Here is a 15,456-nt window from a genome sequence, read left to right as displayed (position 1 = left end):
TAGGCTGGATATCAGGAAAAGGTTTTTCACAGAGAGGGTGGTTGGGCACTCTAACAGGCTTCCCAGGGAAGTGGTCACAGCACCAGTCTGACAGAGTTCAAGAAGTGTTTGGACAATGCTCTCAGGCACATGGTGTGATTCTTGGCAGGTCCGGTGCAGGGCCAGGAGTTGGACTTGCTGATCCTTGTAGTTCTCTTCCAACTCATCAAGTTCTATGATTCTGTGATTCTCCTATTTCACAGGATCTCAAAAATAACTCAAGATTTTATTAACTATTTGGTGAGAATATTGAGAGGCTAAACCTCTACACTAGAAATTGAAAAAAAAAAGGAATCAAACCCAGCAGTGAATCTGTTTATTATTGTGCCATCACCTATAGCAACTGTGATTCCAAGCTTTATGTGGCCATTTTGTGATTTGACCAAAAATAGTGGACAATACCTGTCGGGTAACTCCACTTACAAAACAGTGACTGTTGTCATAGGACTACAGCAAGGCAGATCCACAGAAGCCACATCTCTACTGGTTTCAAAACTGTCTCTGCTGGGTTGAAAACATCTTCTCGTTCTCTTTTTTCCCCCTCAATGATTATTGATGAAATGTTTTATTGTGCCCAGTTCCACAGCCAACAATCAACCAAGTTACCTAAACTATCTAACAAAAAACAACTCGTCTAATACTGCTCGAGTGTTTTCTGAGTGTGTCCCATCTTTGCAAGCCAGTCAGAAACGTGGGACAGTACAGGGAGTAAGATTTGGTGGGGCTCAGCAAGGACTTTGGTCTAAATATAATTTGATAATTGCTTAGATTAGGTTTACAATCACTGACAAAGAAACATCCATCTGCTCAAAAGTAAGACCAACAAAAAAGCTGGAAGTAACAGACATCAACTCCAACATATTTAATAGCAGAGAGAAGCCAGAAACAAAAGAAAAAACTACAAAACATAATTTGTGAGCAGAGTCATCCCTGACCACAGCTTTTCCTACACTCATCTCTTAGAAAGTACACATTTATTTATTGTCAGCTGTGGTGTGGTTCCAAGAAAGGCAGCAAACCTAGAAGATCCAATACTGAAAAGATGCCATTCACATTTTACCACTAAGTTACCATGACTTACTCTGACATATAGGAAGACCGCAGGATGAAGAGCATGGGACAAGGAAGAAAAGTGTCCTCTAGGATGAATACAAGCTTCTCTGAAGTCTTGAAAACATCTGCTAATTTGAAAACTCAGCATTTCACCCATTTCAGGAAAGAAGGGAACAGGATACAAGGTTTAAAATGTGCTCAAGAAATGAAAAAATCAGGAAAACAGGAAAAACAGTTTTAAATGTTAGTATCACAGCATAAAGTCTTTGATCTATGCTTTGTCCATGCAAAAACTATCCTTGCAGGGATACCAAAGCTGTGTCTGAAACAAGGCAGCAGAGCCCTGGTAACTCAGAGCTGTGGTGAAGGTAAATGCTGGTGTGGTGAGACCCTCCTGATGGGTCTTTAGAGAGGCTCATTACTGATGAGATCATTCTTCTCCGAGGGATGGAAGTCTGGGGCTGCACTCTCCCGGGTGGAGGTACCAGCTCATCTCTGCCTGTAAGGGTAGCTCTACCCAGGACTGCCCTGCACCACCACTCTTTCACTTCCAATTGCAAAAGAAAGATCATAGGGTGGCCCCCTCTTTTGACATTGTCCCTGGGGGTTTTTTGTGATTAAAAGTCAAGGCAAGAAGGGAGAAAATGCTAAATCTGCCAAGATTGGAATATTGCCCTGAAAATACCATGCTTAATACACCTCACTACTGCTACCCTGGAGAGCAGCAGGCACTGTGTTAAAAACTCATTTGATTCTCAGAGCACTCTAGGAATGCCTGAAAGGTACATGAGGACACAGGTAATTTCATAGATGCCCAGCCGTCTCCAACACCAAACGGAAACATACTCCAGTTAGGAATGAAAGTCAGAGGAGTATCAACTCCGCAAGTGTGTAACATGCTGTGTGAAACTCAAAAAAGTAGACATGCATAAAATAAAGTAAATCTCTAAGTGTTTTCTAGATTCTCTGAGAGAAGCTCATTCCTTGGCCCAGAATTTACTTTCAATTCAAAGCAATTTAATTACAAAGGGAGCACAAAGGTCATGAAACAGTCCAGAAATCAAAACAATACCTCTTTAGGTAAGCAGAGGTCTAATGATGGTTGTATTACACTGTTCAAGAGACTGAAGAGTAATTCCATACTGCTTAAGGAAATTTGATGGCTTGGTATCCTTGGTCTCCTTCCTGTGATTACTGTCTATAAACAGTTGTGGAGAATCCACAACCCACACCCATTAGCACAACCCAGTAAATGGGTTTCCCCCACTCTACAGCTCCTAACGGATTAATACTATCAGATCCTGCTATTCATCACAAAATGAGAATGTCGGCAAAGTCTCTTTTCACATGATAATCCCCTGCTTGACATACAATAACACTATTCCACCAAAGCTGAAGGCAAAATGTGATTCTTGTTATAATTACAGGATTTAATAGGTACAGAGGGTTTTTAGGTGCAGAGCAACTATTCTCACTAGAGTCTTCAAGAATAAAATGGCTGCAGCCAGATGATTTAGGCCATTGAGATGGTGTTATGATCAAAGATGCCCACCCTTACTTTTTAAGGGGTCACTTCAGTAATACGCCATCTCCATTTGGATTTCTTTTGGGTAACGCTGATGTCTTTCATGTGTTATTTTGAAAGGTGACATGTTTTTGATCTGATTCTGCAATACACATTGTAGGACACAATGAAAAAAGCCATCTCATACAATTTCAGGCAGGTTTTGGATAGATAACTAGCTAGCTAGCGGATTGAAACATAAAAAGAATGGAATTGTTGAAACAGTGGACAGGAAGATTAAAATTTGTAAAGTTGCTTGGAAATGGTATATGTACAAAAGCCTAGTTAGTATTGAAAATATTTAAATCTTCCATGTCTAATGACCTTTAGAAATTGAGCTTTGCAGCTAGTAACGATAGGTTTGGAAAAAATCAATAGCACCATACAAATTATTATGAGCAATACCATTAAATTATTAGTTTGCAACAAGCATTAAATCCTATCCTGAGATACTCTTGAAGGCTTGCTTTCTATATCTATTTAAAGTACTGGCCACATACAAAATATTTTTTTTTAAGTTTGTCTAAGTGCTGTGCAAGTTCTAGAGGACCAGGGAAACTATGGGACACAGTCTGAGGTTAAGAAAGCAAGCTGGAGGGCCATAATACCCATGACAGGATGTGTGCTTCTGTCTCCAAGCCTTAAGATCAGAAGAAGGACTCCGGTAGCTGGACTCTCTTAGGGCTCTGTCAAACTTCATCGCCTTTATTTCAAGAAGTTCAACAATTGTGTCAGCAAAAAAACCAGTGACCTGAACACAAATACCACCATGCAATATCATGCTCAGCAACAAAAGCTAGCATAGAGGAAGAAGGTGGGATTATTAGTTACTAAGGTGGGGGCTGTTCAGAGACCGGCTGGGCATTATTCTGCCTGTGTGAGGCGCTGAGCAATCTCCTTCACTGTGCTTGTTGGTTTGGTTTTGGTTGTTTCTTTGGTTTTGCCATTTTTCACTTCACCTAATAATAACTCACCTTTATCTGGACCCATGAGTTTTCTTACTTTTGCTCCTTCCAGTCTCTCAGGTGTGGGGGAGATACTCCATCTGCCATAAAGAGCTTACAAGACCTATGACAGCTTATTTTTGACTCAGGACATGGGAGCCAAAGCTGGGATGAGTCTTTTGTCCAGAAGAGCTACAACTGCCATAATACTGGTCCAGCTTCCAAAGGCAGCCTTTGACAGTGGGGAGTTGACTTCCAGGTGAAAGTCTGCATAGCTCCTTAGAATCACTCAGATATTATAAAGTCTAAGAATATGGCTAATCTTGTTGCAAGAGGTTTTTTTGTTTTGCTTTGGGGGGTTCTTTTGTGGGGTTGATTGCTTATGTCAAATAAAATCCCAAGCTTTCCAGCGTTACTGACGGGTATAATGTCCCACACACAGCCATGCAGGAGACAGGGACACAGGACGGCGACTCATCTCACCATTACAGACAAGCTTTCAAGTACTGAAATACATAAAATTGCAAATTGTTTGTTTATGAATTGGTTATTACTTGAATACAGTTTTTTTACACTTAGTCTTTTATTCTATCAGTGACTGGTTTTGACTCTAAAACAGATTTAAATCTGCAAATCCAGGTCACCAGGAGCACTGCTTTTCTTCTCAGCTCTAGGAACAGATTACCACCAGCAACTACAGCCCCAAACTAACCATCTTGTCTTTTTGGTGGGACCATCTGGAGGGTTGATGCAAAACCACGAACCTTTGTTACAAAACTATCCAGCTTTCTATTTGTGACTATTACTGACTCCCCTACTCATAGGGACTGTGAGGTACTGTAGGATACTCCTGCCAGTCTACAGTCACGATCACATGGATTTGCAGCCAGTATGGATGCACCTCTTGTATCTGTCTCTACAAGGCCGATGACAACTGGAGCTCTTCATGGTGTTGCAAGGTTGATATCAGTAGCCACAGTGGCAACTCTCATTCTACAGATAGCAATGGGAATAAACATGACCTCCCCACTCCACCCAGTCTGAAAACGGAGTGTCTCAACTCTTCTTACTTGGGTCTGGTTAGATTTCTGAATATAGTGGTAGGCAATTCACTTCAAACAAAGTAACATTTTTGTCATTCAAGAAGGAAGGCAAAACACTCACTTTTTTGCTATTTTGGTATTTTTTGGTATTTTGGTATTTTTTGGTATTTTGGTCTTTGTTCTACCTTCAAAATACTAGATTGTATTTTCTCTAATCCAAAATCCAATCCAATTATTTCAGTGGCCTTTGGATCAAGTCTCTTCTCATTATAAAGTCCAATTAAAACATCTAATGTTTCTCTCAAGTAACTGATAAATTAGATGAGAAAGCAACAAATTCCAGACAAGTAAAGTACATCAGTCTTAACAAAACTAAGAAAAACAGCCATCTAACAAAATGTTGCACATGGAAAACAGAAATTAGATTTAAAAAGTGGCAATTATATTCTGGTTACACATTTATAATAAATCCATGATGAAAGAGATGAGAGGTAGATCATCTGTAAAGAGTACTGGGCAGAGGTCAAAAATAAAATATTGTTGAAATTTTCAGTTTCAGAAATCCCATACAGACAGAATACTACAAAAAAGATTGAGGAATCTCACAAGTGACATACTAAGAATTATAATTCTATCAGATAACCCTTAACAAAATAACATTTGTGAATATACCATTAGGTATGCTTATTTTTCATTCCAATAAAGAGGAATGAGGATTCAAATTTCATAATGCAGTTAAAATTCCACCATTATTCATAACTAACTTAATCCCGTGCCTCTGGTAGCTGCCTCACACAAGCCAAGACCTGTTCCCATAAAACATGGGCTATTCTAGGATGATTGAACTTTCTATCTTTAATTGTGGTACAAGGCACTTAAAAATAACCTCTCACTAATTTTGCTGATTCACGCTAACACCTTAGCATCAGCAGGTACCGTTGAATGCAAATTCATGCTAATTTTCTTTGAGATCTTTCCTAAAAATAGCAAAAATGGAAGTCAATGCCAGAATGACTGTCACATAAACGCAACACCTTACTTACTGTAAAAAAGATGATAAAGTGACTTCTTAGCCCATCTCTGGAATTTTAAATAGCACTAAGAAAAGAAGGCTTTGACAATTCTTGTATCCAAACACATAGGCTATTACACTGTAATCCTCTCCCAAGCCACCAAAATGGTAACATCCCCCCACAAAAAGCTCAGGAGTAGTCCAGTGCATGTGCTCCCATCAATATCCCTCAACCAGGACCCAGGGGCTCCTGGCTTTGTGCTGCTGGGCAGCTCCACGGCCGCAGCCCTGGACCACGGACAGCTGCAGGTCACCCCGCAGGGACACCATTCGCAGCTACTGCAGCGTGAGTCAGCTCAATTACCTTCTCGAGTCCTAGTCTGCCTCCATTTTCTTTATTTCAATGCACAACTACTTTGAGACACAAAGGAAGTCTAGTAGCCAACTAAAATTAACCTCTCCAAACATATAATGAGCTAAAATGACTCCACTCAATAGATACTCCAGCTACCATCACAGCCTCTAAATATCTGAAGAATCATATTTGTAGCATGTCCCTAAACGTGCATATTAGGCTACCTGAGATCTTAAGCAAAATTAATTTCTAGACAGTTATGGCACTCTGATAGTACCTGAGAAATCTGGTCTTGACCTCTTGTCTCTTTTTCCTTTTTTTCATTTTAAATCACAGGTTTAGCTCGAGTACCTGTGTCCTGACTTAAGGAACTTTGGTGAACTGCCGTTTTCAAGTAAATCAGCACAAAACCCGTGCTGTTCAGGATTTTATCAGTGACTCCACAAGCTCACATGGCAAGCTACTAGGTGTGACGTTAACTGGTTTGAGATCTGCTCTGACAAAGGAAATGGCGCTATAGACCACTTTGTTGCAGTACACAGCTGAGTGCATTGATGACCAGAAACCCCAGATCCAAAAATTCTCCACAGGCTTCCAGCTGTCCCAAACAGTAACTTTTGAAGTGGTAGCTTTCAGAAGGGAAGTCATTAAGGTTTTTTGGAATAATGACAATGTCATAGAGAAAAGACTTTTTAGGAAGCCTGAAGGAGGCAAGCCCACTGCTGCTGCTGATGCAGGTAGCTGCCAAGAGGAAATAAAACGTCTTGCACTTTGCCAAGGTCCCCTCTGGCTGCAGGCAGGCTGGCAATAAAAAAGTCTTAGGAACAGGTAAAGAAGGACTCATGTCAGCAGTTGGTGTCTGCAGTGGCTAATAGGCAACAGGAGGCCTCCTGGTACTGTTCAGATACAAAACACGTATATAAGTTCTTCATAACCACAGGAAAAAGTACAAAGTAGCCACAGTGTATAGCTCGAGCAGTATTTATCAGAAGGTTGGGGGTGAGCAGCTATTTAAATAAAATGGATTTTATCTAGACAAGGGCTTGAACATGCACCAATGCAACAGTTAAGTGTCTCCAGGTGGAAACTGAGGGATAAAACAGCAGTGCAAAAGCCTTACAGAAGGGCCCTCAACGGCTTCACCCTCCCCCACCCAAAACCAGGGTCTTTTGTGAAGCTGCTTTATGCAGCCGAAACTTTCTTGTTAATTAAGCAAAGATTGGTAGGTACAGCTGCAATTTCAAATGAGCTGTTTCCAAGACTCTCCACTTGTTCTGCCTCACTACCAGATGCACAGTTCCTTTTCCAGCTTGTACATTGTTCGCATTTTTTTGTCCTTTTGATATTACTATAATATGGAAGTTATCAGTACACGACAAAGAAAACAGAGGCACCACTGGAGTACCCCTTGTCATGTTGCCTGTTGTTGTGGCAACCACTTAATTAGTTGTGTTACTCAGTTTTCACCAGCGCCTGCCAACATCACCTCTCCAAGATCTGTTATTATTAAGGAGTCTGCTAACTCAGCTGCTTTACAAGGTAGCAAAAAAGATCTGCTGGCATTTCCATTCTGAATCTTATTTTTCAGGAATCATAAATCACTCATAAATTGCCCAACAGCTGAACACAATGTGCACAAATACTACAGTGGTAACCCATCCCTTTGAAAAGAACACAAAAAATGTTGGGATCTAATCACGCTCCCTGCAGTACCAGTATGTATTCACTACACAGGGAGAAGGATCAGACCTTAAATTCTTTAAGTGAAAACACCCAAATGCTTTGACAGACAATCTCTTGCATGTCTCTCCTTTGACATCACAGACGTATGGTATGGGGACAGGATTGGCCCCATTTCCTCCAAGCTTCCTTTTAGAGAAAGATTCCTACCCTTCACATTGCTGCTGTATGTATCCTCAAGCTGTTCTGAGAAGTACACAAACATTACTGAGCCAGCACTGCAATTACCATAATTAAACATGATAATCAAAGAGGCTGCAGTCAGTCAGAAGTCTGACCAGACTACATCAGGAGCCTTGCTCAAGAGTAAACTGTCCCTGTATGTGAGTTGCACAGAGACTTCAGACTCAAAGGGCTGAAAAAAAAGAAGTTGTTTAATTACATTCCACAGACAACCCCATCACCTTGGATGGATATTTCCCTTGGACAAAAGGTCACCTAGTTACCTAAATTCCATATCTGAGTCTGGGACCATAAAGTAATACATACTTACAATCATCTCTTTAGTATCAAAGCCGACCATGTCAACAGTTGAACACCCACAGTTTAATATTTGGGTGCTGTAACAGAAATTAAACATTCTGAAATCTTATTAAAATGTGGCAACAAAAAAGCCTCTCTGCCAAACAGCAGAGAAGATACAAAGGAGCCTCCTGCAGAATTCAACATCAGAGAACAGCAGAAAGAAACTAAAATAATTCTCTGATCTGTACAGTGAGATTCTGGAGGTAAAAATGTGCTTCTCCACAAAATTTTAGACAAGAAATTGGTCAAAAGGGATAGCTTTATCCCTTGATATTGCGTCTATTCAAGTTTCAGTCTCCCTTAATGCTCTTCAAACACAGATTTTGGCAGTTTATTGTTTAAAGATTGAGCAGTGGTGAAAAACACATTCATTTCTGCTTGTCAGAGATGTTGATGAATTCCAGTCACATGCAATTAAGCTGGAATTCAACACAATGAAAGACTAAACAGGGAAGTCTAGACAAACAAAGAAAAAAAAAATCAATCAAAAATACAATTCCCAGAGAAAAATTCCTAAATAATTCTACATTCTTTCTGCTGCAAAAGAAATCTTATCTTATTTATTACATGAAAGTAGAGTATTTGCTTTATTTTAATGCATGCAGCAGTATTAGAATGTATCATCTAAAAGAGACAGCAAAAATACTAGTCATGCTGTAATATTTTTGCTACAGGAGAAACATAGAATCTTGAAGTTTTATAGTAAAACACAGATTTGTTAAAAATGGGATACATTGCATTTTCCATTTCTTAAAGATAAATTCCCTCTCTGTAAAGCAAAGCAACAAATGTCACTGAGAAGTTGAATTGTCTTCATGACATTTAAAATGAAATGAAAGACAAGTATTCTAGGCCCGAGTTTACATCCACGTAAATAAGGAGCTACATGTCTTTACTCAAAAGTCTTCATGCTGTGTGTTGTTTTATTAGTTATGTTGTTTTTCAAACCAGAGGAAGAATCATAGAAGTATATAATTTTTTCTTAACTCTGGCAGTGCTTTACTGTCTCTAGATATGGAGAGATACAGCAAAAACTGCTTTAACATATGCTGCAAGAAAAAGGATTAGTTACACAAGACATTTTCGTACATTATTCAAAACCATCAGGTCAATGCTGTCATGCTAGCAAGGCATCAGGGTCTCTTTGTCAACAGTGTATAGCAACTGACCTCAGAAACATGATGTAGTAGAATGATACAAAATTTCATAGCCCTTTTTCACCACAGGAGAGATATCCCAGAAGCTGGAATTTTTAGCACTCATCAGTACTAGGTTGTACTGTACGACAGGACTCAACATGCACATGGCCACAGTGATTTCACCAATGATAGAAACCTTTACTACTCTGAGAAAGTCAGAGATTTTCACATGAGAAACCTGATTAAATTCATTCACATTTGTATTAAGAGTAATGAGATCTTAGAAACTTACCAAACACTTCATTCTCATGAAACCAGAACAAACCCAAATTTTACACTTCACAAAACTGGTAAACAAATGTTTCATTTTATTGAATGAATCCTCTCAAGGAAAAATGGGCTTGGAAAAAAGGCAGCAAGAGAGATTTAGTCTTATTAGCCCTATAAAATTCTGATTTCCTCATACAAGCCAAAGAAAGTTCCTATGAGTACAGGCAGACTCACCATAACTCAGCTTCTCATACCAAGAAAGAGAAAAGTCCAAGTCCTTTGGGAAGAAACACAGGGCTTGAGCTGCATTTGTGCAGCAGCTGCAACGTCAGTTCTGGCTCTGCCAAACTATAGAACTAACCTTTCCAGTTAATCGTTTTGTATGTACTCTACCTACTACAATAAGCTTCAGACTCTGGACTACTAGATAGGTGCTACATGAAGAAACTGTTCAATCAAAAAGTGAGTTGTCTTAACTTTGAAAAGGCCCTAAAACTAACAGGCCAGGTAATTTCAGAGTGTAATTTATTAGTTCTGCTCTTAAACTCACCTCGAACTTCAGGAGAAAATCGAGCTGAATGGCGAGACACAAAAAGTTTCAGTTCTTGATCCAAGTTGCATTCGACCAAGTTTGTGTCCCATGATCGGATCCCTAAAATTCAAAATACAAAACACATCCAGCTTGACACACAAGCACTGGAAGCTTTAACCAAGTATTTTTCTACTTGTATTCATGCTATTTGCATATTTCTAAATTCCAAGCCCAGCCTCACTTCCTTTCAAGGCACGCAGCTATTTTTTAAAATGCACTTGGAAGGATTCTGGCAGGAATCAGAAAAAGACAACCTGCCTTTCCAAAGGGTGACCAGTCTTTAAGGCCCCAGCTTTAGAACTGCAGTAGTAGCCACTTCACAAGAAGCTACCAATGTCCCGGATTTGACTTTAAAATAGCAATATACAGGTTCACAAAACCAGAGGACACTTCAGTCATGTTGCCCTTCCAAGAAGAAAAAGACAGCACCACCTAGCATGTTGCTAATTAATATTTAAATAAAAAGTATTAAATTGCTGACTTCTCCATTGAATATCTTTGAAGCATACCATATTTTAAATTAAAATTTAAGTGATCTTTTATTTATGAAGTGTCAGAACTCTAGTTTTGAGATTTGAAAATGCTGTGCTTGATCTTTTTTCTTTTAAAAACTAAACAGCACATTTCTGTTCCCTACTGTTTTTCCCCCAGCTACTTAAAAAGTGAGACACTTGGCACTTATATGACCAAAAAAAGTATTATTCCAAAGTAGATTTTTAAGGATTGACATTTGATCAGGAAAAAAAAAGTCATTGCAGCCAAAAGACAAGTTTCTAGTTCCTTTCCGTAAGATTTTGATGAATAATTTGGGAAAAAAAAAAAAAAAGAAGAAAAAAAAAGAACATACTTTGGATTTTTCTCTAATTTTGTTTTCAAATTGTTCTGAAAAATATTCTAGTTTTGAAATAATGAGCAGGCAGTAGCACTACAAGTAAGTCCAGGCATTGCTGCAGTTTTGAAAACCAAAATTGCACTCATTTTTTTGTCCTAGAAGAACATCATTACATCTACACAAATGAACTGGCAAACATAAAAGGGATTTCTGGTGAGGAAATGTCTGGTGGCCCCTCCCCACATGAGCATCCTTTGCATGGAATCTCTGGGTTAGACCACTTTAGGGTTTGACCAGGAGATGCCTGAAGAGGTGTGTTTCCAACCCCTCATCCAGAACTAACACTCCTGGTAACTCTGTCAGGGTTTCAGGCTGTGGATGTTACTGTCAATGCCACTTCCCATGCTCTATATTCTGTTTCAAGGCAGCAGAAATGTCAGGACTTAGACTGGCAGAAGCCCTGTTGCAGGGATGAAGCATGAGGAGAAAAGAGGGAATAGCAGAGAAACCAGATCTGCAGTGCCAGTCTCCCACTGCAGCTCTGAGTAGGTTCTCCATGCAAATATGAACATCTGCATTTCAACAGCCTGAAGCCTCTGCAAGAAGAATGCATCCAGGGCTTTTCCTTGTGAGCATCCAAGTAAAGGTAGTAGCAAGCTTACTGTAACATGCTACCAACAATTAAGTAGCTGCCATTTGAATCTCCAGAAAAATTTGAAAATACACTATTGCCTGTGTGTTCCATAACCACTTGAGAAAAATAACTGAGCTATAAACAGCCACCTCCACTTCCTGACTGATGCATCATTGTTCAGAGGCATAAGCAGCAAGACTCTTCTGCAACTCTCCTTACTTTGTTTTCTCAGAAAGCTCTTGGCCATATGGTGCATTTTTGGGATGAGTTTTGGCAGACAAATATGTCTAAACAGGCTTTAATATATTCCAGGTGTTGGAATATTTAAGAGCAAGACTGCCAAGATGATATAATACCATACACATAGAGCACATATGAAAGCAATAACTGTGAAACTGACATTGATCACAAAGCTGAAGAACGCTGAATGAATGAGTGCTGAACTTCAAGAAGCTTTAAGATAAACAGCTCCCTGGCCTATGACACCAAGATTGGGTGGAGGAACTACAAAGCCTTCTGGAGGTCAGTTAAACAACATGGACTATGACTCATCAATGCTGCTAATGATAGGAGTCATCCACCATCTCTAGCTGCTTTAGATGAGATCCCAATTTGCTGCAGGGATAAGATTTTGATCAGATGTAGTCAAGAACATTGAGTCAGGCAATGTCCAAAATACAGGACTCAACACAAAATAAATAGGGGAAAAAATACCCAAACAACAAAGCCAAGGGGAAAAAAGCCTATATGCCCTATGCACACAGCAGTCCTAGAAGTTGAAGCTGGAATTTGGGTAGACTATCCAAAATTTGCAACTGCATGATTCAGCAGTCTGGATGCAAAAATTACGCATGTGTACCATAGAGTAGCAGAATGCATTAAATGCATGATATCACAAAATCATGTTTTGGGCAGAAAAAAGGTAAACGTGGAACTAAAATCTAAGGTCAATCCAATGACGGATTAGCAGTGTGGACGTAACCGCTGTAAACATGACTGAACTGGAGCTATTTCTTTCTTTCTGCAGTCTTAGGAATGCAATGCCACTAATGAGACAGCAGGCAGGGCACACCCAGTAGCATCTGCTAAACCAGTAGAAAAATCTTGAAGCTTTCTCTTGAGTCCCCTCTTCTCTTTTGGTGGATGGTGGGTTGGAGGATTGCCCCCTTAGCAAAGTCACATCCCAAATGTAATTACTGAAAATACATCTTGCCATGCCATTCCCTCCCCACGATATCTTAAGAAATGACTCTGCATTCCACCAGGTTGCGTAGCATCACGCCACTGATGTGTTATCAGCAGACGTTTTCTTTGACACGTTGCTCTGCAGTTTGGCGCATGAACCCACAGTTTTCAGTGATGGTACTCAAGAGATGTACCAGAGAGGACAGTGAGGCAGAGTTATCAAGAACCAAAATGCATTTAAAGCTCTACTGAGATGAAGGTAACGAGAAGTGGTTTTTTCCAGACTAGGGCAGACTTTCCAAAGAGAAAGATATTAGCTGAGCCCATAACTGCCTCATGCAGAAAGAGCTTCAGACTCCCATTGTATTCATCCAAAACAATGTACCTCAAAATTTCACCACAGAGTTTTCTTAGCAGGCAAAAATCTCAATCAGATGGTCTGATACTAGAAGCAGCACAGTGACTTCTAATCCAAAATGATGAATTAAAAGGCCAAAATATTTCCTCTGAACATCTAAACCCGTAAGCGGGTGTTATGCTTAGTGGCAGAGGTAGCAGCAACTGAGCTATGCAGCAGCAACTGTACAATAGAAGATTCAAGAAGAGACTGAAGAGCATTTCTTCAGAGGAAGAGTATTAGCTGTCTCGAGGGAAGAAATTTTACCAATTTGCTCTATAATCTTTAACAATTTAATTAAAATGCAGCCAGTTCACTTCTAACACAACTGAAAATTAGATAGAGTTAAGGAAGTGCAATGCTGAAGAAGCTCTGAATGACAAAGCACCTGCCTCAGTAGTTCTTCCCAGGAGACAATGGTCACAATAAAGATGAACAGGTTATGATGAAACTGGTTAGGGGAGAGAGAATGCCTTTTACCTCAGACAGGTACGAAAAAGAATTCAGAAAAATAGTCAACTAAAGCAACAATGGTTGAGAAAGCAACAATAGAGACAGACGAAGTCCTAGCTGGACTGCTGAACCACACCTACATGACAAGGCTGCTACCAATTCCCCGTTCCGGGATCTCTTCTTCAGTCTAACAATGGCAGTTTCTGAAATCTTTGTTTTCACTAGCCGAGAACAAAAAATACATGTTATACAATCATGTATCAAGTGAGTTTAACAAACTGTAAGGTCTGGCAATAATTTTCTTTGTGCTTTATTCCATTAATACCGCAACGGGTTGGGTTTTTTTTTCTCCTATCCGCATATACACTGCAATCTATTGTATCAAAAAACACAACGAAAACTCAAAAAACTGTCATTTGACTTGCAATACCATCCTGCATCGCCGTCTTAAGGAAAGGACAAATAAACGCCGAGTCAGAGCAGTCCGCAGTCGGACAATAACGAGGTTGAGCACTCAAGTAACAGCCTTGTTACTCAAATCGGTTTTCTTTATTGGAATATATATACGCATGTATAGAACTTGGGTCCTGAAAAATTCTCCAGACGACAGAAAAGTCCCAGCGCCCAAAGTTAGACACAAAGGCGCGGCTGCGCTCCCGCCCGCGCAGCCTCTGCCGCCGAGAGGGAAAACGCCCCGAACCTCGCCGGCTTGGCGTGGCGGTGGGGGACGACGGACTGCGGGCGGCAGCCGCCCCCCAGCCCAGCCCATCCACCCCATCCCCAGCCGCCCTTTGTCCGCCCCGGGCTGCCACCGGGACCGCAGTGCGGACCGTGCCACGCCCACCCGCCGGTGTCTCCGGGCGGACGGGCTCGGCGGCGGGCGCTGCGCTCCCGGCCCGGCCCCTCCGCCCAGCGATGGCGGGGAGGGGGCTCGCTGCGGCTCTCCGCAGCCCCGCTCCGCAGCGCCCGCACCCCGCGGGGGAAGGTGAGTGGGTGGGCGATTGCGGCGGGACCCCCCGGGGAATAAAGAGCTGGAGACCGCGGCTCGGAGGGATGGGTGTCGGGGGCAATCCCGGCTCCCGACCGCGCCCAGGGAGGGGCAGGGCGCCGGCGGGGGATGTCGCGGCGCTGCTTGCGGCGCCCCGGCTCCCGCCGCCTCACCTCGCTCGATATTGACGATCGCCCGCCGCAGGTGCTCCTCGGTCACCAGCTCGCCGATGACGACCAGCAGGTAAAACTTGCTGTCTAGGAAGCGGTGGGAGAGACTGGGCGAGGTGGAGGCCGGGTTGGGGATGCTGCAGGAGGGCTCCGAGTCCACTTCCACCACTACGGTGGCCATCGCCTCCGCCCCGCGGCTCCGGGGCGCTGAGAGCAGAGGGGCCGCTCGGCGGCGGCTCCGCAGGCGGCAAGGAGGGAGTGAGGGCGGGCGGGGAGGCGGCGGCGCTTTTATACGGAGACGGTGCAGGGCAGGGACCTGGTGAGGAGGAGGAGGAGGAAGGGGGGGAGCCGGCGCATCCTCCGCGCCGCCGCCGCCTTTCCAGCATCCACAGCTGATGTCATCTGCGGCAAATCCTCCCCGCGGCGGCCCCCGGAAGCAGGAAAGACGCGGGGGGCGAACAACGCCCCGAGGGGACGCCAAGGGGTGCGCCCCGCGCCCAGCTCCCGCCCCGGCCGTGAGA

General features: G+C 42.1%; 1 protein-coding gene across 1 annotated transcript in view; it reads right to left on the bottom strand.

Moving 5' to 3' along the window:
• Positions 1-15,164, bottom strand: part of MAP1B (microtubule associated protein 1B) — a 72,243-nt gene extending 57,079 nt beyond the window's left edge. Inside the window, exons 1-2 of the mRNA XM_032095324.1 lie at positions 14,939-15,164; positions 10,235-10,336 (exon numbers count right to left, since the gene is read on the bottom strand). Coding sequence (XP_031951215.1) covers positions 10,235-10,336; positions 14,939-15,116 — 280 coding nt within the window. The 5' untranslated portion in view covers positions 15,117-15,164. The remainder of the gene's footprint in view (positions 1-10,234; positions 10,337-14,938) is intronic.
• Between the last annotated feature and the right edge of the window lie 292 nt (positions 15,165-15,456).

Source organism: Corvus moneduloides, chromosome Z (genome assembly GCF_009650955.1).
Source record: "Corvus moneduloides isolate bCorMon1 chromosome Z, bCorMon1.pri, whole genome shotgun sequence".
Lineage (NCBI taxonomy): Eukaryota > Metazoa > Chordata > Aves > Passeriformes > Corvidae > Corvus > Corvus moneduloides.
This window is presented reverse-complemented; position numbering and strand designations above follow the sequence as displayed.